The sequence below is a fragment of the Watersipora subatra genome, chromosome 3 (assembly GCF_963576615.1).
Source record: "Watersipora subatra chromosome 3, tzWatSuba1.1, whole genome shotgun sequence".
NCBI classification, from domain to species: Eukaryota; Metazoa; Bryozoa; class Gymnolaemata; order Cheilostomatida; family Watersiporidae; genus Watersipora; species Watersipora subatra.
Window position 1 is genome coordinate 72918089 of NC_088710.1, and position 25279 is coordinate 72943367.

At 36.3% G+C, this 25279-nt stretch overlaps 2 protein-coding genes across 4 annotated transcripts in view; one reads left to right on the top strand and one right to left on the bottom strand.

Moving 5' to 3' along the window:
• Positions 1 to 5: 5 nt before the first annotated feature.
• LOC137392274 (solute carrier family 41 member 1-like) lies at positions 6 to 7713 on the bottom strand. Of its 2 annotated transcripts, XM_068078945.1 has the most exons (11): positions 7699 to 7713; positions 6674 to 6776; positions 6380 to 6521; positions 5984 to 6052; positions 5664 to 5771; positions 4842 to 5058; positions 4224 to 4521; positions 3639 to 3718; positions 2962 to 3096; positions 655 to 803; positions 6 to 418 (listed from the first exon to the last, which is right to left on the bottom strand). In XM_068078945.1, the coding sequence occupies exons 2-11, from the start codon at positions 6727 to 6729 to the stop codon at positions 233 to 235; spliced, it is 1440 nt and encodes a 479-aa protein (XP_067935046.1). In that variant the 5' UTR covers positions 6730 to 6776; positions 7699 to 7713; the 3' UTR covers positions 6 to 232. The 2 variants fall into 2 exon arrangements, with proteins under 2 accessions (XP_067935046.1, XP_067935045.1); XM_068078944.1 differs by lacking the exon at positions 7699 to 7713 and having other exon boundaries at positions 6674 to 7339.
• Positions 7714 to 7871: 158 nt separating this feature from the next.
• Positions 7872 to 25279, top strand: part of LOC137392270 (disco-interacting protein 2 homolog C-like) — a 57529-nt gene continuing 40121 nt past the window's right edge. For both annotated transcript variants that reach the window (XM_068078937.1, XM_068078938.1), the window contains exons 1-4: positions 7872 to 7968; positions 10686 to 10925; positions 17789 to 17869; positions 19725 to 19871. In XM_068078937.1, coding sequence (XP_067935038.1) covers positions 10850 to 10925; positions 17789 to 17869; positions 19725 to 19871 — 304 coding nt within the window. In that variant the 5' untranslated portion in view covers positions 7872 to 7968; positions 10686 to 10849. The remainder of the gene's footprint in view (positions 7969 to 10685; positions 10926 to 17788; positions 17870 to 19724; positions 19872 to 25279) is intronic.

Sequence of the window (25279 nt, forward strand, 5' to 3'; positions counted from 1 at the left end):
AAGAGCACACTTCCAAGAATTACACATTTATTTGGCTTTCTTTAATATATCGCTATAGAGTCTCATATGAGCCCTATTCAAACAACTTTGCTAATATATAAAACATAACAGATAAAAATTTTATATATGAAGAGCTGCAAAGATGCAGTCAAGAACCTTCGATCTTGCATACTCATGAGACCAGTAAAACTATAAATAACAGCAAATACAAAAACAAAATGTAAATGATGAATCAGTCACCAAGGTCTTGGTCTCTGTCACCAATTATATAGAGAATGTAAAAACATAGAGCTAGGAGAGATGTGCCGAGAAGGTCTCCTATCGCTGTGAGGTAAGGAATAGCAAAGTTATCTGGATCATCACCGCTCTTCCACATCCAATGCACCATGCAGTTGCATATATATAGCAAGACTATAACCTGTCAACACAGAAGATGATATCATTAAGTTACGCACAACGAGCCTATGACATGTCAGAGATAATAAGATAAGAGAACAAGTTATGGTAAACACCCAAATATTAAAAGTAGAGTCTACTGTTTGGTAGTCTAATTAGTCTTATTGCATTTACACACTATTTACATATTATATCTATTATATTATATTTACATATTATATTTATTATAATTACATATTATGTAAAAGAAGCAATTACCTGAATGAGAGCAGCAGCATTATAAAGAAGTACAAGTTTGAAGGTTATGGATGTATGTCCAGCCCCCATAAACTTTATTGAATATATGAATATTATTTGACCTGGCACAACCATAGCCAGTAAGACTCTTGATGTTCGGGCTGCCATATCTAGCGAAAAGAAATAAATTATATGTTAGGAGAAGCTAAGAGAAACACTTAAATGCTGTGCTAGTATCCAAATTCATGAAGTATGTCCTATTACACACTGCCCATCAGGTCAGTCATGAAGTATATCCTATTACACACTGCCCATCAGGTCAGTCATGAAGTATATCCTATTACACACTGCCCATCAGGTCAGTCATGAAGTATATCCTATTACACACTGCCCATCAGGTCAGTCACGAAGTATGTCCTATTACACACTGCCTATCAGGTCAGTCATGAAGTATGTCCTATTACACACTGCCCATCAGGTCAGTCATGAAGTATATCCTATTACACACTGCCCATCAGGTCAGTCATGAAGTATGTCCTATTACACACTGCCTATCAGGTCAGTCATGAAGTATGTCCTATTACACACTGCCCATCAGGTCAGTCATGAAGTATATCCTATTACACACTGCCCATCAGGTCAGTCATGAAGTATGTCCTATTACACACTGCCCATCAGGTCAGTCATGAAGTATGTTCTATTACACACTGCCCATCAGGTCAGTCATGAAGTATATCCTATTACACACTGCCCATCAGGTCAGTCATGAAGTATGTCCTATTACACACTGCCCATCAGGTCAGTCATGAAGTATGTTCTATTACACACTGCCCATCAGGTCAGTCATGTTGATCATTATAACTATACTCCAATCCTATTACACACTGCCCATCAGGTCCAGTCATGTTGATCATCCTAACTATACTCCAATCCTATTACACACTGCCCATCAGGTCGAGTCATGTTGATCATCATAACTATACTCCAATCCTATTACACACTGCCCATCAGGTCCAGTCATGTTGATCATCCTAACTATACTCCAATCCTATTACACACTGCCCATCAGGTCGAGTCATGTTGATCATCATAACTATACTCCAATTCTATTACACACTGCCCATCAGGTCCAGTCATGTTGATCATCCTAACTATACTCCAATCCTATTACACACCACCCATCAGGTCCAGTCATGTTGATCATCCTAACTATACTCGAATCCTATTACACACTGCCCATCAGGTCAGTCATGTTAATCATCATAACTATACTCCATTTAAAATGATGACATGCTTTTATTAAAATAAGTGTTTGAGAAAGCCAAATGCATGAATTGTCACCTACAATGTGATCATCTGATAGCCAATGACTAACAACAACCAAATGAAGTTCCCAGAAGGTATATCTATTGAACTAACTGTAGCCGTATACAGATGTGCAAGTATAAAAGGTATATCTATTGAACTAACTGTAGCCGTATACAGATGTGCAAGTATAAAAGGTATATCTATTGAACTAACTGTAGCCGTATAGAGATGTGCAAGTATAAAAGGTATATCTATTGAACTAACTGTAGCCGTATACAGATGTGCAAGTATAAAAGGTATATCTATTGAACTAACTGTAGCCGTATAGAGATGTGCAAGTATAAAAGGTATATCTATGGAACTAACTGTAGCCGTATAGAGATGTGCAAGTATAAAAGGTATATCTATTGAACTAACAGTAGCCGTATACAGATGTGCAAGTATAAAAGGTATATCTATTGAACTAACTGTAGCCGTATACAGATGTGCAAGTATAAAAGGTATATCTATTGAACTAACTGTAGCCGTATAGAGATGTGCAAGTATAAAAGGTATATCTATTGAACTAACTGTAGCCGTATACAGATGTGCAAGTATAAAAGGTATATCTATTGAACTAACAGTAGCCGTATACAGATGTGCAAGTATAAAAGGTATATCTATTGAACTAACTGTAGCCGTATACAGATGTGCAAGTATAAAAGGTATATCTATTGAACTAACTGTAGCCGTATACAGATGTGCAAGTATAACAAGTATATCTATTAAACTAACTGTAGCTGTATACAGATGTGCAAGTATAAAAGGTATATCTATTGAACAAACTGTAGCAAGATGCGCAAGTATAAAATGCGAAAAGAAAGAAATAAGCACAAAACCCTAAACATAGATTCAGAAAATTTCTAGAGTATAATTTCGTATACTGTAGGCACATTGTGTGTGCAATCAAAGTGTTGAGTGGAGATGGTAGGCTTTTTGGAATCACCTGAACTAGCCGAGTAAAGGCTATACAACGCTTACCCTTTCCAAAGAATGACTTGAATATGTTGAAGCAAATGAATGGAGTATCCGGTGGCAGTGTGCCTAGCGTGGCACGAGTGTGCAGGCCAGTTGAGAGTCTGCTGGCATGTACTGCAACTAGATTTCCTCCAACCCCTACATTACCAACATTCTGGCACTTTTAATAAATGTAAAAACTGGCAAAAGAAAGCTAAAGAAATAGAATATTTGCAACAGAGGCTATGTTGAACTTTAAGGGATTCCTCCTCTATGCAGTTTTTACAAAATGGAAGAGAGAAGGATGATGGAAATATATTCCTTTAGTTGTGTTAGAACTTTTAGTCACCTAAAAATATTTTTAAAGTATTCAAAAAGCAAATAAAAAGAGATTATGCAGTTCTACATATCTCAACTCTCGCACTTCTAATACATCAACAGACAATTTTGACCAAGTTTCAAGTCTGGTTTTGTTTTCACCAGCAAGCTAAAACCCAGTTTTTATTGATTAAATGTGAGTAACACAATAAAAAAGGATAGAAACAAAGAATACCTAACTGCATATTATAATGTTCTAGAAGATTCCACAACAGGATCACCGTACACTGAGTAAAATATATGAGCTCATACAATTATAGACCTAGCGGTAATGAGATGCGAACAAATGACAACAACTAGAGGACTCTGCAAAACCTGCTTACCATTCATAACTGGTTGAAAGACAGCCATGCCTATATATTTCTCATCGGCAACAGTCATGTCCAAGACCAACCCTCCTACACTGAAACACAATTCACAAAACTAAGAATCTCGTAAGTGCCTGTGAGGTTATAGTCATCCTAATTATACAAAAATTTCTGAGTGACTGTATATTCATACCACAACTACCCTAAATAAAATATAATACTCAAGTCTCTGAGTGACTGTATATTCATACCACAACTACCCTAAATAAAATATAATACTCAAGTCTTTGAGTGACTGTATATTCATACCACAACTACCCTAAATAAAATATAATACTCAAGTCTCTGAGTGACTGTATATTCATACCACAACTACCCTAAATAAAATATAATACTCAAGTCTTTGAGTGACTGTATATTCATACCACAACTACCTTAAATAAAATATAATACTCAAGTCTTTGAGTGACTGTATATTCATAGCACAACTACCCTAAATAAAATATAATACTCAAATCTTTGACATCATTCTTGTCCTCCAGTATATGATAAGCTATTTGCATGGCCATGACCTATGAAGTGAGAGTTTGTAGTATATACCAGCTGATGGCCATTGCTGCGATGATTGGTGTCCAACCTGTGTATACGACTTCCGACACATATGAATTCTTGTAAGCCAGATAGATGAACAATGGTATGAAGAGGATTAGCAGAGACATGATGAGTGGAGGGAGCCATTCCTGTTTGGCCCTCACCACCATATAGACGAGTTTACTTATAGCCGCCAACAGCGCTAGAGTCGTTAGGTCTCCGAGGCTGGCAGCGACCGGTGTAGCCACATTGTCAGGATTGACTCCGAGCTTCTTGGATAGCAATACCACACTTATCATTACCAGTCCTGTGACCAACATAAGCAAGCATAAAGACTGCTTACAATACGAAGTAAAACAGCATTTTCAAGCTACTGTTGCAACTAAAATGAGTGAATCATTTTAGGACACCAGTTGACCATCGCAAAATATTGAGATATACGTAATTATGCCACCACACCATGCCATTATACGAGACAGCTGTACAATCATTTTAAAAAGCCACCATAAACCATATCACCTGTAATAACCTGTCATCAAGCTACGCCCTCACATCTTATCATCATATCCGGTCAAGATAGAATTCCACAACATTAGAACTGCAAATTGAACACCAGAAAGAACTTACCAAGAACAAGACTGGCCAAAGAAGCGGTGAGCATACTACTTGAGCAGAGAATAAAGCCATGCTCAATGTTCCATTTTCCCTGTGGTATCCAGCCCATGACCATTGCAAAGACAGCTGCCAGGAAGCCGACTACAAGGGCCTGCGCTTGAACCAGGACCAAGTTTCCATATATCATACTCAAAGTAGCGCTCCTGGTCTTCGTCACACCCAGATGAACCTTAACACCAGCAACTAAAGTGATCAGTTTCAAGAAACTGATGAGAAGGCTCGGTAATATATGAACAACCATTGTAGACAACCAGAGGCGTAAAATAGAATAACGATTATTAGTTTATGACTATGTGTAGTCATCCAATTCAACATTGAATGACAGCAACACTCTTCCACAAAATTGCGATTTGATCGAGTTTTAACAATAACCATCAAGGTATGTAAGACCCACTAGTCGTTTCCAACATATGGATAATGTACATTTTAGATTTGAGGCTATCCATCCATACATTCATTCCCTCAACAACCAGTAAGGTCTACTAGTATAATACTAAACACGCAAATGGAGTGAAGAACTCTAAGGACTGGGCATAACACCCTAAAATCCCTGTTGAGCTCTACCCTACGGCTGAGGTTTCGAAATGAAAAATTGTTTTATTATAGGGTCATTATAGCTGGAATCCTCCTTACTCGCTTCAATTTGCATATGTAACTCATTAACTGGTCGCAGACACGGTAACACACCTATCAGCTAGTCTACAGTAGGCCTATATAGTTCACCAATCATAAAAATTAAAGTAGGCCAGATCAAAGCTCTAACAAATAGCAAACCTGAGTGGAAAGGCGAGAAGCTAAGGTCATCTCAAGGTTGCCTTTTAATCCAAGCAATGCAGGTACTAGAATAAATATTTCTGTCACTTCTTTAAAGACGAGCCAATGCTGTAAAACATACAAATAGATACCAGGCATTTAGAGCATATTTACAGCATGCTAATTGCGTTTCAACTATCTCTCATCATCTGTGAGCTTCGTTTATAGTAAATTATGGTCTGAATTTTGTAGAGTTGGCATATTAAAAAGTTACTAACTGTATCTACTGTAGGTGAAAGTAACTGATAACAATTTCACACGCAATGAAACAAGTAACAAACCTGTACAATATCCAGAACCATGCCAGCACCAACTGTTCCGAATCCAGCAATGAGAAATGGAAAAAACACCTGAAAAACATTGGTCAATGCCTTGTAATTCTCAATTTTAGGACAAATTCAAGGATTCAGCAAAAGTACATTTGTAAGGACTACTAAACATAGCAAATATATTAATTATAACTGCTTGTAATCTATAGCATCTGACCCTTGAAAAGCAAGCTGGCTTTTAATATCCAGAAAAGGAAATCCCACATTAAATTGTTTTTTCTACCAAAACATCATGTAAACTAGTTTTAATAGTGACTGGCAATCAATCGCCTAATTGGAGTTCAGGGTTAAAAAATGACTATTTAAGATTGGATGACACCGTGTAGTGCACTATACCATGGCAGATACCTGAATAGCAATTCGAAATGATGACTCCTCCTTAACAGCGGCTGGTATACCAGTGTGTGTATCATGCTGCTCAGAACTGAGAATGAGAGGCGCTGAAAGGTCAGTCTCACCTGCATTTGAATCATCAGAAGTAGATGGTTGACTACAACAAGGTAACCAAACAACTCATTCCTTATTTGCAGTCCTAATACAGCTTATTAATGATATATGCTAGAATCTATTCAGTAATGCAAAGTATTACACCAAATTATGCAGGCCCAAAAGTTGCATGCAGATGTGATTTTACCATAGTACCTATTTGTATCCAAAATGTTTGGAACCATGTTGGATCTTCTTCTCAACACAGTCATTCCCAGCCTCCGAGAGCTTATTTAAACCAAAATTGGCACACCATTATCTGAAATACAATTTGCATTTTGATGCAGAATATATTTGAAATATATAGCATTTTGTAATTTGACACTGCCAGTGATTTTAGCAGCATCGGGCACATTGTGCACCAACTTCAAAGACTGATCGCACAACCCAAAGAATTTAAAAAACTGATCTAAAATATCAAATGCAAAGACAAACACAGTTCCCTAAGGTGAAAATCCTCGCAAATACTGGAACCTAGGCACAGTTTTATAAATATTGCATAATTGAAACAACTCAGAGCAACTAGCCAGCATTATATTAGTAAATCATATCAAATAATAAATAAAATTTAGATGTTAGTGTATGTTATAATATTCATAATAGAGTCACTAGAACTACAGCAAACTGGGTCAAAGGAAGTTCAGTTTTAAATTTTTCGCAAAAGATCTTTAAAGGAAATAAAATTTACAGTGTAACTCATTTTATTCTAAATATTTACTGAATCTCGGTAGATCTTGAACAGGTAGTCGCAGTACCTGCAAACCTTGTGTATGTACCAGTAACTATTTTCAGCTAATCTGCACACGTTTTACACAATATATAGTTTTGAAAATGTATACCTTCCAATTTACTGTGATTACATGGCTGTTAAAAAGAACTGAGCCTCAATTTAACTTCATAGCTGAAGTATTGGAAAATCAGAAATTGAGCTATATTTATGCTAGGTATACAAAAGTTATGTAAAGCAATAATTATAGAAATATCAGCAACAGCTACAAAATGTAAATAAAGCAGGCCAATACAAACGCAGTTTTATTACAAAAAACAATTATGTTTTTTTCAATGAAAGCCTGTCGAAGGAAACTATTTATTCAGTAGTTTTTATTTATGATACATAAACTGCAAAAAAAATTATTAAATCGATAGCTGCGTTTAAAAACCTTAACATAAACACACGTAACTAGTTATCTTCTAAACTACAATATTATTCCACTTTTGTGACTGACAAGCCGAACAACTCCATCGTTTGGTGTATTGACATGTTCATTAATAGGAAACGGAAACGCAATAAATATATCAAAACTGTAGTCGCTACTTATCGCAACCGCTTCTTCATGTTCTCTGATAGTACGTCTACTAGCAAGGCAGAGCACAAATGATATTTGCGTTAAATGTTGTGTGAGCACGCAAACCCTGCCTGGAGAAAGACATTTTATGCTGCCGACATTACAGTAAATTTTTAATGATGGTTGGAAACTAATTTCCAACTGGTATATAAGTTATCTGAGTATGTAGGTTAGGATTTTTTTTAAACCAGTTCTCATGGATAAACACGTATAATTATTCACTACTATTAATCAATGCATCAAGGTGTGGGTAAGGGAGCAGAGCTCTTGTATTTGATCGCGCCTGATTTTTTTGTGTTAGGCATAGCTGATATAAGGGGTGTATCACGTGTAACATTTTAAAGCTTCAATATGTATGAAGAGCATTCAATATAGGGGCCTAAATGTTAAATTAGTTTCGTAGAATCGCTGCAGATAAGATCAACCATTTAACGTTAGAATCCAATAGTTTATATTTTGTATACTTAGAAGCTCACATACCTGGCGATATTCAGATTAGTTTTTCTTTAAACTTATTCTGTATACACCTCTTCCTTTCTAAGACTCTATCAATCTATATAGATCTGATATAGGCCTACATGTGATGTATATACCTATGCTATATGTGTATGGTCTAATTGCAGTACACGTATTATAGGGTTCATTCGTAGCTTCATATACATGTATGTATAAAATACAGCCACTTAAATCCGAGGTGTTGAAAAACTGTGATTACAGAGAAAAAACAAGTATCCTTGTAACATGACTACATATATTTAATGAGTTTCATGCAGATCAAAAGCGTAGAGCAAAGAAGTGGTAATCAATGGTAAAGGTACACCACTAACATAAGTTCATGACAACAGAGGATTAACATACAACACAAGCGGCAAAAGTTTTGAATCGCAAAGCACAGTTGTTTAGGTCCAGACAATCTTTAGCGAGAAATTAACTTATTTCACGCTTTAATTTTTTTCAGCATTCATTAAAGGTGTATTAAGGTCTCAAATGTGTTAGTAAATTGATAACACGAGTAAAAAGAGTTGTGAATCTCAAAACAGTAAAATTTACAATTACAGCAAAAAGAATACAATATGCTGCATGCTTTTAAAATGAATAATAATCTGTCAAATGTTAAAAATAATATACAAATGCAAGCGACATATACAAGCAATGTTTATAATAATTGCAAAAACTAAAATAGAAGCATTTGAATAAATTAATTTATTATCATTAGATTCTACCCTGCCATGACCAGTTTCAGTTTCACTGTCGCTTTCACTCACTCCACCTTCTTTTGAGCTTCCAATTTTATCTTCACTGTCCTGTAATCTTAAATCTTTTCCATTGCTGAACTAGTCCATATCAGCATCAAAAAGAAGTTTTTAATAGAGTTAGTATTTTATTTAGGCCATTTTCCATAGTTTTCAAGGAAACTGTGCTGTGCGTTCTGGGCTTCTGTTCCAGTCTAGAACCCTCTTCCCTTAAATATACATATATATATATATATATATATATATATATATATATATATATATATATATATATAGGTATATATATTGATATAAATTGCAACCTGAAAAGCGCCAAGCGTAAGGCAGCATTGTAGCTCATTTTAGACGAAATTTTAGTCATAAAAACCGTTTAGTTATACATATATATCTATACAGGAGACGGTCCTATAACGTAAACCTCCTTTTCTGTAAGTTCCACTCCAATTCCATAAAGCATCAAGTCAGTGCAAGTTCTCAAAATTGATTTGTATAACGAGAGTCTCTAAAGCCTTGAAGTTACCATATTCTCTCTTGCCGCACTTGGGAGAGAAAATGATGTATTGGGGTATTTCTATTATACTTAATAGTGTTCTGACAGTTTAGTGTGCAGCGTGGAATCGTCAGGTGTGATGATAAAGCGCAGAAAATATGTAGCTGCACAATTATTCAGAAAAACTTAAAGGGAGTCAATTGGTGCAAATCTTAGAGTGTCAGTCTACCACTCGGTAGACTGACACTCTAGGATTTGACCTAAATGTCAAGAGTTAGAGTCTCGTTGAAAGCAATCTTTTATCTTCAACCTCTAACTCTGGCGACAGACAGACACCGCTTTTACTATAATAAATATTTTTTTAAACTTTATATTAGGCATAAGCAATAGCTTTTTTGCAGCTTGAGCTCGCTGTCTAGAAAAAAGAGACAAAAATTGATTTGAATTGACATTAAAGCCGTGCGCTCCCTTTAACTTAATATAAAGTTATCATAATCATTAACAATGAATCGCGTGAAAGGGATAAAAAAACAAGAAAAAAGTTATCGATACAAACCAATAATACTACAGTTACTTTACAGTCATTACATTAAAAGGTTAAGTTCAGTTTTTTACTATTTGAAGGGCCAAAGGGTTGAGTTTAGGCTGATCTTGGAACAGATTAGGCAATTTACATATATTTTGTGGTTCATGCAAGTCCGTTTAACGTAAATGTTCTCGGAACGAATTATTCGAGTTGTAGGAGCGTCTTCTCTATATATATAACTGCATCTAGGGAAGTGGTCAATTATCTATCTATATATACATGCAGGCCTACTTGTATATATCATTTAGTCATTGCAATATATTGCAGAGGTGGTTGACTTAACAAGCTCTATTTTCATCTTCGTATTATTCTACCATGGGTTTTACCATGTCAAGGAATCACATTTAACTCTAGATTATTAAGAGGTGATATTTTGGATCATGACATCGGAAATAAGTGCCTATCAGCTACTATGGGCAATATTAATGACTGCGAACTGTGCTCGAGTATGGCCAGCAAAATACTTTTACACGATTTTAATTTTTCATTTTAGGACATTAATTGGCGTTTGTCATCAGCAACAAGTCACCTGAGACAGTGGATGTAGTGGAATCAATAATACATCAGTTAAATGTGTCTAACCTGATGTTGACACGGTTGGGATGAGCTCCTGTTTTAGCTTATATATTACTTGTATTTGAGTGGGATAATTCAGTAATGGCTGAAAAGATATCCGACCTTCCTCGAGATGTCACACAGAAGTTGGCAGAGCTTGACCTTGAGTTATCAGAGGGTCAGTATTTACCTAGTTCAAGCATGCACATTGTTTGGGCAGCTCATCCTGGTCACTCCCTCATAACTTGCTATTTGAGCAACGTTTTGTGCAGCAAATAGCTCTATTTTTGTTTTATTGTTGCACTTCTGTTGTATTCATATTGTAGTTTATCTCAATTACTTACTATTTATAGTAAGGTTTGATTTTTACCTAGGTTTAAGGTTTCACTCTGAATGTCTTACACCTTATATATAAGGTACTTTATAATTCTTTATACACTCCTAAACTTTGGCACCCATCCAACAAGTTTCAAACTGATGAAAATTAACAATTTTGCAGTCTTTTTACTTTTTTATGAGAGCATTTCTCAGAATTTTCTATTGATTATGCTGTTATCTCGAAAATTCTATCTTTGTAAAGTCAAACTTTGAGGAAACGTCGGGTTGTTTATCAATGTACAATCGTGCTCTCAAATCAATCTTGCAACTTTTCCGAGTTCTGCAACTTGCTTACCTTTGTTTTTTCGTGACATCATTTGACCGTTGTCGGCCATCTTTATAGACAATTCTATTGTTAAAAACACGAAGCTTTTGCAATGGTAATTTGAAAACGATGTTTTTGTTTGCAATTTTTTATTATAGTATCAAAACAACATCTAAAAGTACTAGCAAATAAAAGAAAAACGATCTTTTTTACAAATATGGCGGCTTTTTCGTGGACGAGCACATGTGCAAACGACTTGATGACATAAAAAAAAACGATGGATATTGTATGGTTATATATCTGAGCAGCGCAGCTTATTATTGTAGGTTAGCTGACAGCGGTTTAAAATTACATCAATTTGTAGCAATATAATCATGATACTTTGTTTTTTAGCAATGACTAGCTGTGCTACCCGGCTAATGCCCGTTGCTACCTGCTGCCCGGATAATAGAAAAGTCTTTGAACAGAAAATTGATTTGTATTTAACATATAACAACATTTGCCATTCTAACTTTCAAACTACATATCATGAGAAAAGTGTTTTGTCTTATAAACAATGAGACGTAGTGAGAGTTGCTCGCTATTAGCCTGCGCGCTATTAGCCAGTACGTTTAATAATGTGAGCGAACAGCTTTTCGTGACGCTTTTCGTGATATGCTCTGACGCGCATCGTATGCAAATCCGTTGGGCATTTGCTCTAATATAATGACTTATATTGGCAAGCTACCAATTCAATCTCTGTAGTCTAGTGGGTAGGGGGTCGGGCTGGCAGACAGCAGAATCCGAGATCGAATCTTCTTCAATATGGAATTTTTATTTTAAGATCTATTTCCAGACAATCAAACCTACGAATACATATACGACCAACTTTGAGAAATATATAGATTTTGGTGTTAGAACAACAGAAAACCAGTTTTGGAGACAAAAATATACGATCTCAATGCCGATGATTAGCCATTGCGAGACAAGGGTGCTTGTGTTGGCTGGATGATTATAACTCAAGGTCAAAGTAGATTCTGCAAAAAACGATAAACTGCTGTATTTTTATGTCTCCATTATACCAATCAGCTTGTATGTCTTGTAGAATTTGCTAGCAAGAAATTTTTCCTTCACACAAACAAAAAATTGTCTGTAAAAATTAGCTATCCTCAGAAATTGTCTGTTTATATCCTAGTAACACATCACTTTGCATAAATAAGAATTCTGACCAGATAATTTTTGAGCTAGTTAAAAATGGGCGATTTTAATATAATTATATAACGTCAGAGCTGTTTTTAGTCGATGTGTTGCAAAAATTGTGAATCTTTCTATTTATTTTCACAACTTGAAAATGTTGGTATAACCTGGTATTCGGCTGAAATTACACAGAAATATTATTCAAACCACAATATGTAATGTTATCTGCTACTGTTAATTCAGTAATAATTTGTGCTGTCATTTAAAGAGCCATAAAGTAGCAATGAAGCTAAATTTATGATTTTCTAGCTGAAAGCCCGTCATTTCCCGGTAATAAAAAATGCATGGGTTTTTGCACAAAAATTTACTTTTAATCGACATGTGTTGTACAAAATTCACCATTCTAACTTTTGCATGAAGGTGCTTGTTTAGTTCTGTGTGTGCTATAAGTTTTATTAAGTGTATGCTATATATGCACGGGCACATGTATTTTTCTTCTCGTAGTACAAAGTGCAATAAATTTCATTTAAGTCATAACACAGCCAAAAACCTAAAATCACTTATTTTATTACGACTTTACCCTGGAGGAAAGGTGAATTGGAATGTAATCATAGTGATGCAGGAGATGCACAGAGTGGATGTAGGAGGGGTAATATAGTTACACAGTCGAGCTCAATTTCACTCAGACTACAGGAAGTGTGAACTAGTTTAACTTATTTGTTTTTTATCATCTTTTAATTTTAAACATTTAAAAATCTTTTTCACTGTTACGGTATCCTCTTCACTTGTTACACTGCAATGCTGCAAAAAAATTTAAATGCCATGTGTTGGAATTCACTTTTACTGTAAAGTCAAATCTTACATGTAGCTCAAAATTTGCATCATAGGTTGCAAAATTAATATTCTATGGCGATCATATGTCAAGGCTTCTCTGTTTCACTCAGACTTACACAGCCAATGTGATCTGGCACTAGACATGAACTGGGGAGCTGCGAGTGTATTCATAGACCTATGTAGCTGTGGGTGACAGTATTCATAGACTTATGAAGCTGTGGGTGACAATATTCAAGACTTCTATAGCTGTAGGTGACAGTATTCATAGACTTATATAGCTGTGGGTGACAGTATTCATAGACTTATATAGCTGTGGGTGACAGTATTCATAGACTTATATAGCTGTGGGTGACAGTATTCATAGACTTATGAAGCTGTGTGTGACAGTATTCTTAGACTTATATAGCTGTGGGTGACAGTATTCATAGACTTATATAGCTGTGGGTGACAGTATTCTTAGACTTATATAGCTGTGGGTGACAGTATTCAAAGACTTTTGGAGCTTGAGGTTACGTAAAAAATGTCTGTATAATTATCCTTTGAAGGCATCAATTGCATTAGCAACAGTTTAATTGATTTATTTGATAACAATAATTTAATTTTTAAATTTACATGCGTTGTTGTGATTTTATCCGTATATATAAATTTCAATGTTGGTCTGTTTGTCATTCGTCTGTCCAATTATAGCGATGAAGTTTCAGCAACGAAAAATCATCTTCGTACTGGATTTGAACTCACAACATTCAAATCACAAATCTACTAACAAGCGTGCGTAACCACAAGACAGCCATTTTTATCGTTCCCATCGCTCTTACCATATACTGTATAATTTTTTCGCGATTGCAAACGCAAAATGTGCAGTTTTTGTTAATATCACCTTTTTTTTTTAAATTTTGGTTAAAAGCTAATTTTTTATAATGGCCTGTTTTTTTAATTTGTAATTTTCGAATGTGCAATTTTAGATGAGCCGATGCACTCATATTTCTGGTTTTGGTAAATCTGTAAAAGTTAAATGCTTTTCAAAAGACAATTGTATTATTTGGAGTTGGAGTTGCCACTACATTTTCTCTCCGCTCGGTCAGACAAGTATCAGACAAAGAAAGTCCGATCTCATTTTGACGTTTGTACCAGTATCGAGAGGTACCAGTGTATCATCCATCAAAACTTTGAATACAATGTGCTTCTGCTGCAACAGTAACCTTTTTTATACACGCCCTTCCATGTACTCATTGTTTATTTGTTCTCTTAACTTATTTGAACTGCGCAAAAACACTTTTCTCATGATTTGAAGTTTAAAAGTTAGAATGGTAAATGTGGTATCAGTTAAATAAAAATAAGTATTTTGCGCAAAGACTTGTTTATTATCCGAGCAACGCTGGGCATTCTCCTAGTATAATACAAAATAGTTATGTAGCTAAAATAGAGTATTAAAATATTGATGGATCTGTCACTACTTACTATTAATTGTTAGTAGCCTGCGACATTCCATAGAGTTGTAAGTGTGCATAGACTCTGAACCTAGTCATACATGCCTTTTCAATAGAGCAATTGCTGGTAGATCATGAAGTGGGTTGTTAAATGCATCCTACAATTTCCCTAATCACTGCATGCAAAGTTTTCGACATACGGCGCTACGTTTGAGCAACTATTTGTCTTACACATGAAGTAATTTCCAACAAGGTTTCTAAAATTTCTTGCAGCATTACAACTTTTTAACTTCAATTTTTTTTAATTCATTCATTCTTTTTCCTAAATTGACTAGCGGCAGTGAAATACTTATATCACTGCTAATTCTTGCTAGCACATTTAATAAAAGCCCATTTGTTTGCATTTGGCATTTGCACTGATTCTATGCTAATCAACATTTGATAAAACAACTGTGCAATATAAACCAGATTTGGTCTTGATTTGGTTTTCGAAATATATACATGCCAGTGACATTTAGCATACATGTACATGTCAGTTACATTTAGCATACATGTACATGCCAGTGACATTTAGCATACATGTACATGCCAGTGACATTTAGCATACATGCCAGTGACATTTAACATACATGCCAGTGACATTTAACATACATGCCAGTGACATTTAGCATACATGTACATGCCAGTGACATTTAGCATACATGCCAGTGACATTTAGCATACATGTACATGCCAGTGACATTTCGCATACATGCCAGTGACATTTAGCATACATGTACATGCCAGTGACATTTAGCATACATGCCAGTGACATTTAGCATACATGTACATGCCAGTGACATTTAGCATACATGCCAGTAACATTCAGCTTGGAACATTTTGTACTATGATGAAGTGAATGACAAGTCTTAAATCTTGTATGAATATCTTATCAATGTTTTGATAGATCAGTCAGTGTACACAAGACTGGTTCATTGGATGCTATGATAAAAGGTTTCCATGTCACTGAGACAGTTTGTTTGCTGTAGCTCCTCCCATTGCTGTTTGATCAGTTTTATGTCATTACCTTAATCGGTCAGGAACCCAAATAGTCGTGTTCCGGTGAGCGCTCCGTGTAGGACATTTTTTATGCAGATGTCTCCATCAAAGGATAACCAGATAGATCGCTCGTAAGTGGTGCCCCAGTTACTGGCCGCTCTATCTGCGAAAACAACCCTGGTTTTGCGCCACCGCTCTTTAATTTATAAGGTAGCTTTTACAATCGATGTGCAGATCTCTTTTTTCGACGGGCTACTTTTTGAGCTACAAATACAGCATGTTTCAAGTATTTAGTAATGCCATACACCTAACAGTGAAAAGTCACTCTGAATGGCTCTTGTGAGTGAAATAATTTTTCTGATATAAATTTGAAACAAAAAAATTGAGTAGCTCGCCCAAAACTACTCATTTAGCTAAAAATATTATTTATTATTAGGATACTTACGTGGGATTCAGACACAACTTATTAGGGTACTTAGATGGGACTACACACAACTTATTAGGATACTTAGATGGGACTCAACACAACTTATTAGAACACTTAGGTTGGGCTCTACACAACTTATTAGGGTACTTAGATGGGACTCGACCCAACTTATTAGGATACTTAGGTTGGGCTCTACACAACTTGTTAGGATACTTAGGTGGGGTTCTACACAACTTATTAGAACACTTAGGTTGGGCTCTACACAACTTGTTAGGATACTTAGATGGGACTCAACACAACTTATTAGAACACTTAGGTTGGGCTCTACACAACTTGTTAGGATACTTAGGTTGGGCTCTACACAACTTATTAGGGTACTTAGATGGGACTCGACCCAACTTATTAGGATACTTAGATGGGGCTCTACACAACTTATTAAGGTACTTAGGTGGGGCTCTACACAGCTTACTAGGATACTTAGGTGAGACTCTACACAACTTATTAGGACACTTAGATGGGACTCAACACAACTTATTAGGACACTTAGGTGGGGCTCTACACAGCTTACTAGGATACTTAGGTGAGACTCTACACAACTTATTAAGGTACTTAGGATGGGCTCTACACAACTTATTAGGATACTTAGATGGGGTTCTACACAACTTATTAGGGTATTTAGGTGGGACTCTACACAACTTATTAGGGTACTTTGGTTTGACTCTACACAACTTATAAGGGTACTTAGGTAGGACTCTACACAACTTATTAGGGTAGTCGACACAACTTGGTAGGGTACTTGGTGGGATTTGGGTTGAATTTTATTGTTAAACTTGAGACAAAATGTTAAAAATTACAGTGAGTTTGAGAGGGTTTGTGGTAGCACACAGGGCAGTTTGAGAGGGTTTGTGGTGGCACACAGGGCAGTTTGAGAGGGTTTGTGGTGGCACACTGGGCAGTTTGAGAGGGTTTGTGGTAGCACACTGGGCAGCAACCCGATTCAATCCTTTATTTCCTTCTATTCAGAACTCAGTCTTAACATTCTAACCCGGGGTTAACTACTTTTATGGTGTGTTGAAAATGTTAATAATCTCAATCAATTTGAGAATGTTCGTGTTTGAGCGTTGTGCAAAAAACTATCAAAATGACACCTCTACCTGAGCTTTTTACGTACAAAAATCGGTGTAAAGCGTACCATTTCAAAACCTTTTGTATTTACGCTGCAAATAGTTTAATTACTGATTGTATAGACAACTCATGTCATTCACATGGGGCCCTTATGTAATTTTTTAAAAATTTTGTGTACTGCCACTGACCTGATGTGTAGGGCGTCACTAAACAGTCTCCTTTACATATCAGTGGTCATTGAGAGTTGATATACAGTTGAAATGAGCGACTAGACACTCCTCTTGTGCTGTCTATGTCTATAGATCTGTTTGTACCTGTCACCTGAAATTGGTAAGCATTGGTATCCATGGTATGTTTGCCTGTTGCTGCAGGAGACATAACTCAAAAAGGATATGACAAGAAAAAAGCTCGCATCCTGGCAGCCTACAGGGCCACAAGAGTTGCTTCTCCAGGTATGTGTTTACTATCTCCTGGTTATTGCTACTTGAGGTAGTAAGCCACATCCTCTAAATGTACCTGTCTGTCTGATAACGCCTTTTCTATTCAAACACTGAGGCCTTGGCCCATACACATCTATTGTGTCTATTATGTAGCCCTGGTGATTTATGACATCAATCTGACACAGCTTGTCATGGCTGCTCAGAGTCTAGCAGAGTCTAGCCGTCTCATTTGTATATCTAGTAGCCCTGAGGCCACCCAGAGTCTCAATCCTCACGTGATTATGACCACTCTATGCAGGTTCCCCCAATTACATGCGCTTACCTATTTAGGTCACACTTGATTTGCTTTGCTTTCCTAAAGCTTACTTTTGGCACTCACAATTCTGCTATATCTACAGTCTTCTTGCGTGCTATTAAATTTTATCTTCATCTAGGAATAAATAACAAACTTACATTTTGGATTTGCTAGATAAAGTATGTTGCTATTTGCAGATGTAACCATGTCCCCGAGCTGCAGCTAGGCAGCTCACCTAATGCTTTCCAAACAGACACATTATTACTTTTAAGTGATCATGATTATTGTATTCATCTAGCTAATGGCTCTGCTTCAGTCAAAATATCATACGTACAGCTGGTAATGAAAGGGTATCAAATGTACTCGGTGCCTGTCCTGCTATTTGCATAAACTCATACTTCTCTGCGCTATCAGGTCAGCGAGCTGCCGGAATACCAGCATGTCTATCAGCCTCTGTTCGTCTGATGCGTTGCTGGAATGAAAAATCAGTTCACATTCTTGGGTTGTTCACTGTCATCTGTTTGCATACATGTTGACTTCTCTTCACATCTGGGCTCTCTCCTTTCTTGTCTCATTTGATTGTTTTATGCATTCAAATCTTTCATTCAACTTCTCCATTACTCTCAGCTTGCTTGTACCCAATTTTAAGGCAGCCATTGGATTGCACTCATCGCCTTACTCGTTACATATCTTGCCTTACCTATCCGGATGCTCGCGCATCTAATCTTACAAACAGTGGTTGCTTGTAACCTGACGTTTGCTGGGATTCTATGCCCTGTTTTATCTCACATTGTCAATTATGATTGCTGATACATACTTACATGGAGCGGTTTAGTAATAGTAGCGCAGGGTTATATCAGTGACTCATCATTCTTACGGCAATATTAATCGCTTCAATCTTCTGAAAACTCACTCAACGCGTTAATTGAATTGCTCTGAGTTGGAGCTATATTACACGTCATTTACAGGTAGTTGTGACTAGAGAGTCAGTGGAAGGCACTTGGCTATGGTCACTTAACCATATCTATTGATACTGCACCATCTCACTCAATACAGCCCCATTCAGTATTACCCTATTCAGTACCACCCTACTCAGTATCACCCTATTCAGTACCACCCTACTCAGTATCCCCTTATTCAGTATCCCCCTACTCAGTATCACCCTACTCAGTGCCACCCTACTCAGTATCACCCTACTCAGTACCATCCTACTCAGTATCACCCTATTTAGTAACATCCTACTCAGTATCACCCTATTCTGTATCACCCTACTCAGTATCCCCCTATTCAGTATCACCCTATTCAGTACCATCCTACTCAGTACCACCCTACTCAGTATCCCCCTATTCAGTATCCCCCTACTCAGTATTCCCCTATTCAGTATCACCCTATTCAGTATCCCCCTACTCAGTATTCCCCTATTCAGTATCACCCTATTCAGTATCACCCTACTCAGTATCACCCTATTCAGTATCACCCTACTCAGTATCATCTTATTCAATATTATCCTACTCATTGCCTACTTGTGATCGTTAAAAAATTCTGCCTAATCATTCATATTTTTGTATGCAGGTGTTGTGCCTAGCAACATGACTAGAGCTCCTCGTGAGGAACCTGGACCTATTGTTTTTCGAGTCCCCGAGCCAGAGACAGACAGTAGCGAGAGAAATAAAAAAGCAGCAAGGAGATTAACAAGAGACGAGTCACGCTTTCACTCAGGTGTGCTTTTTAATTGTGTTTGTCAGGCGGTACTTGGGGTATCCGTTTCACATGCCTTCACTTGTCCTTCCTGTTTTGCATACCTTCACTGGTCCTTCCTGTTTGCATGACAAGGCTTCATTCATTCCTTTTTATTTGTATACTCGATTTGCGTAAAGTCATTCAGGCTGGGGTGGGCAATAGTCAGTCACAGTTTGTTGCAATGTTGTACAAGGAAGCACTTTTCAAAAACCATTAATCATGTGGTACATTTGATGATGGCATACACGAAATCCTCAGTGGTACTATATGCTGGATGACAGTATTGCTATGACACCTGTCGCCAAGTGTGTTGGTTCTGAGAGATATTGAATTGTGACAATCACAACTAAGTGACCGCTCAAAGGCAGGTATTGAGTGGTGAGACCTTCAACCGAGTGCCTGGTCATGGGAGTCAAATACATATGCATGTATGTCAAAATTGACCTGCGGTCACCTCTTCACTTAGATTTTTTCTACATAAGATGTAAAGTTTGGGTAAATGTTTGTCTCAACCTTCAAAGTAATTTCCAACATATGGTTTCTGAAATATATTGAAACGCTAGTTTTCTAAAAAGAGAATTGTGGTATACATAGAAAATAAAATGTTATAATAAAAAAATTCAATTTTGGTGCTAATTATTTTTATCATAAGCACATTTTTGTTAATAAATTTGCTACTAAACATGTATCTGAGCGTACACCTCCATTCATATGTCTCTCTTGGAAAATAACAATAAAATCATTTTTAATTATTATTACTTTATTAATTTAGTTTTTAATTGTTATTACTTTATTAATTTAGTTTTTAATTGTTATTTTTATCTTTTTTATCTATTATTGACCCTGGAACCAGTTAAACAAAATACAATGTTTTCATATAAGAATATTTGCTTCAGTATGGAAAATTTTGACATACAAAGTAGATATCTGAACGGATTAACTTTGTATGACGAGTTTTGACTGTAGTTCGAAGGATCCTATGGTGTTATCATACTAGGTATGCTGGTCATGTGAGATTTATTTTGAATGATTACAGCAGAGAGTAAAGAGCCCTAACGTCTCACCTTGACTCCGCCCGAGTTAAATTTTAATATCGCTAACATTAAAGCTAGAGTCTTTGTTTTTACCGGTTGGCCTGTGTGTCAGGCGTTAGCAGCCTTGTAGCTAGTAGCGCTAACTAACTAGTATAGATTAACTAACCTCGAAGCGTCCTCTCAGGACCCACTGGGGATTGCCTCGGATACAACGACAAGCCAAATCAATACAAGATTGTATATATTAATCTCTGAGGCCTTGTTGTAGAGGCAGCGTCTTTCATTTGCGGCATAGATGAAACCCTTTGCATGCATAATGCATCATTTTCTGCAATATTGCCTTTTATCAGGTCATGCTTCCTGCCAAATGCACGATTGCCCGCAAAATATTATACAGAATGGCGACAACAGAGTTAGCTTTTAGATCAATCTATAGCTTTGCAGTGATACATCGCTGCTACTAACAACTGAACTCAGCTGTCGGGATCTGATGCTTCTTTTCTTCGCAAAACTTACAGCTGAATGCCTAAACCATTCAAATTTTAAAATACCATTTGATAGTATAACAATTAAAATATGACATGCAACGTCAAAAGTACTAAATTTTATATCTAAATGTTTAAATAAACAAAGAAGTATCATTCTCTTTATACAGATCAAATGTATTGCGTTAGACTCCCAGACACATTTGAGTTTTGTTCATATCAATTTTCAGTAACAAATCCTAAATCTCTTAACCAATAATATCGGCATTCAACGACTTCTAGTTCTTTTATATATAAACTTACCTGCAATTAAATGCATGATTTTTTATCCAAAAACTTGTGAGAACTCCACAAGCGCGGTTCTGTAAGCCATTACCTAGTCATTTGGCCGGCATTACGAATGTTAATATACCGGTAAATGCTAGCATCTTCTGAGAATATCAATCCAATTGCTTCTTCTCCGCTTTGCCCTATTATTATTTAAAATAAGTATAAATATTTGCATTTTCAGGACAACTTCATTCCATTATTTACATTTTGCTATAACTATTTCATTAATACAGTACTGTTACTTTTAACCCTGTTTCTGGCTTTTTACTTATATCTGTCATGTCATTTTTGAGGAGTCAATTTGTGCAAAACAAGATTGCTTATTAATAGTGTTAACGAATGTGCTTGTGATGTTCCCATGGTAGATGGTGACAGTTTCTAACAGTGACTTCTCATCTGATTCTTTTTAGCAATTTAAAGAGCAGCCAGAAACAATGCCGTTGCACATCAGCATGACAAAAATAGTAATTGCATTTATTTTACTGCAATTCAGCGATGTACATGTCTAGCAGGAGCAATTCTGCATCAGGATTATGAATACATGTATATTCATGCTGAATGTCTTATATAGAATAGTATACAAGTGCATATCTAAGATCTCGAAAGGGTTTAGGTAGTTGCGGTTTAAGTCGTTGCTTGGTATGTTACGAGGAGAGGTTTATGTTGTTATGTAGAGATGTTATGTAAAACGTGATCCACATGAAATTGTGAAAAGGATAGCCCGACACAGTCCCCCTTGCCTCCAAAATGATCTCTCACACCAGTTAATTGAATGTTGTATTTTACACCTGCCTCTTTAGAGTTATCCGCTCTTTCTATGATTTTGCCCTATTATACATGTATACTGTTTTTGAGTAAAATGTTTATTCATCGTTGAATAATCCTACAATTGTTTTGATAAAAGCCAATATTGTTACCTTGGAAACTTGATTATGTCATACAGTAGAAGGCACAGTATGTATCTGCCTGCTACTAAAACATTTTTAAGGACAAATTAATAACAGTTTTTTTCAACCTAAATTTACAGATTTACTTAATGACTGTTTTAAAACGTCAGGTATGCGACTTGCTGTTACATCCGATTATTGTTATTAACATTTGTAGTGTTATATGAACTTATATAGATGTCTAGGTAATATGATTTTCTTGTGAAACATCACATACTGTCTTTAGGAGTACATCTGAGAGGTATGGGCGGTGTGTAGCCTGCTGCATGTATGTTGTCCCAACACTTGATCACAGCAGCCGAATTTTGAGCATCGCTACCATAATAATATCACTAATTGGGATGCTTTTACAAATTATTCCAGTTCTTGTTATCTCATCAATCGCAGTAAAGTTTTAGATATTCAGCCTGTCTTCAGGTTGGCTGTATTTAAAATATTTTAGCTCATCACTGAAGGCGGCTTTATAGGAGCTAAAATATAAAGTTGACTATAATTGTCTGCAATAAATTTTCATATCTGAGTCGACCTTTCTATCCCTTCTAATGCTTTACAACCTCAATATGTTGCTCTATTAGCTAATTTAGAATGCTCAAGTGCAATAGTGTGGCCTAATTCAGAGTTGTCTCCTTTCATACATTTGTTGTCAAGAAGATAACTCCTGCAAAGTATAAATGGTAGTCATGTATTTTTCGATAGAATGTAAAAGTGCAGTGCACCCTTGAGATACGATTTTAATCCGTTCCAGGGTGGGCATCGTATGATGAAAAACTAGTATGGCGGGGTATAGAAACCATAGTATAATGCAAACAATCCCTGGTAAAAATCATCAAAATTTTATACAAGTACGTGTACTGTAATGTATGTGTGAAAATATATGTGTAAAAATTGCACACATACAATTTTTAATGTGTACATATTAAAAATTAGTAACAAATAGTATGTTAACCTTAGTAACTATAGTTACCTACAGTAACATGAGTACATTTAGTGGTTATGATCTGCATTAAAATGTAACGTTACAATGTGCTATGCGCAGTACGTACCTTTGAGAGTTCTTACCTTCAAGTCAGATGTATAACATAAACTTTGAATTCACTTTAAATGTGTGTTTAGCCTTACTAAACACACATTTAAACCTAAGTTTTAGTATGCATTTTTAACTATTTTACTGAATTTCAAATTTTTTTCACAGAAATTTTATCACCTTTTAAGTTTCTGGCTTCATTTTGCATATACTATTAGTGAATCTCATTAAAACCTTTTTCACCCTAATTTGGTAAGAAAACCGAAATAATGCTAAATTCATAATGAAATAGATTTTTGTTAGCAGCTTAAGGAAAGTTGTCTAACCTTTTGTTTAAAGGGATTGCAACTCAAACTGTGCTTCTGGTTTTAAAGGAAAAACATTACCATTTTACACATGAGAAATGCTGAACTGCGAGAAGACGGTCATCGTGTCTCTTTCGGGCGATGTGGAAATGTTTTTGGTGAACCGCATTTCGGAGTCTTTGTTATTTTGACGTAATAAGCACACGGACTACCAAATTTGAACGTAGACGAAAATTTTGTTGAATTCGTAGGGTGAAATAAGATTCGTATGGTGAGGCGAAAAAATCATCATGTTCCGCTTCGTAAGGTGAAAAAATCGTATATCAGAGTAATCGTATCCTGCGGGTTCACTGTGTATATACATCATCAATGACGCACAGCATTTATATAGAGGGTTTCAATATTTATGTGAATGTGGAAGATGGTGAAAAAGTCACTTTTTTTTACTCCCATTTGAACCAACTGGTGCAGTCAGTAATATTGTGATTATTTTCAAACTAGTGGCAGCCTTTGCTTCCGCTATGAGCTCCTTATTGGCAAGTCCTCGTGGAGCCCAACTTGGTAACTAATAGTGTATGAGTGACTGTTGCCCAACGTGTGATTTTTTCTTCTCGTCGTGTGTACATATGCGGTGTACAACCTTAGTTTGCAGTGTGAGGTGATTTTATATTATCACTATGAAGCTCTTTCTTACAGTTTCACACTTAGCTACTTTTCAGACTCCATACAATGAGCTTTTGTGCTGTGAAATTATTTGTTTCTACAAACAATCCGCCATTTAGCTCCCCAGTTTTCACTCTTTGTTGGTGATAATTAGATATTGTGATAAGAGAAGCTAATAAGGAGTAGAGTTTCTGTATTGTCATGTTGTTTACGGACTGAGTGTGTTGTGTCTCTAGAACGCTGCGATGAGGATAGATAGTGCGCTCTGACGTTGTTGCTAGTGAGCAGTTAATACAACTGTGCACGCCATGCCACGAATCCCTAGTCATTAGCGCTTGCACTCGCCATAGGTGAGGGTGTAAGGTCATGCATAGCCTCGCCACAACTGTACTAGTCATTACTCATTAGTCATGCTAGACGGCTCATTCAGCACCTGCTTACGCCTCTCACTTTTCCTCACTTACTGCAGGTACGTTTGCCTTCAAGTGTAGTTGGGCTTGCTGTTGATAACGGTGTGTTTTTATATTGTGTATCAGGAGTTAATGATTTCTTGTTGTTTACGCATTAAAATCTGTTTACGCTGTCCTCCGTAACTTGAG

What these genes read in the sequence shown, in the direction of transcription:
- LOC137392274 (XM_068078945.1), bottom strand. Translation starts at nt 6,729, where the DNA reads ATGACTGTGTTGAGAAGAAGATCCAACATGGTTCCAAACATTTTGGAT. An exon ending in CTTCTCGCCTTTCCACTCAG is followed by an intron (nt 5,059 to 5,663) that starts GTTTGCTATTTG and finishes GCTGGTGTTAAG; the next exon opens with GTTCATCTGGGTGTGACGAA. An exon ending in GCAGCAATGGCCATCAGCTG is followed by an intron (nt 3,719 to 4,223) that starts GTATATACTACA and finishes ATTGTGTTTCAG; the next exon opens with TGTAGGAGGGTTGGTCTTGG.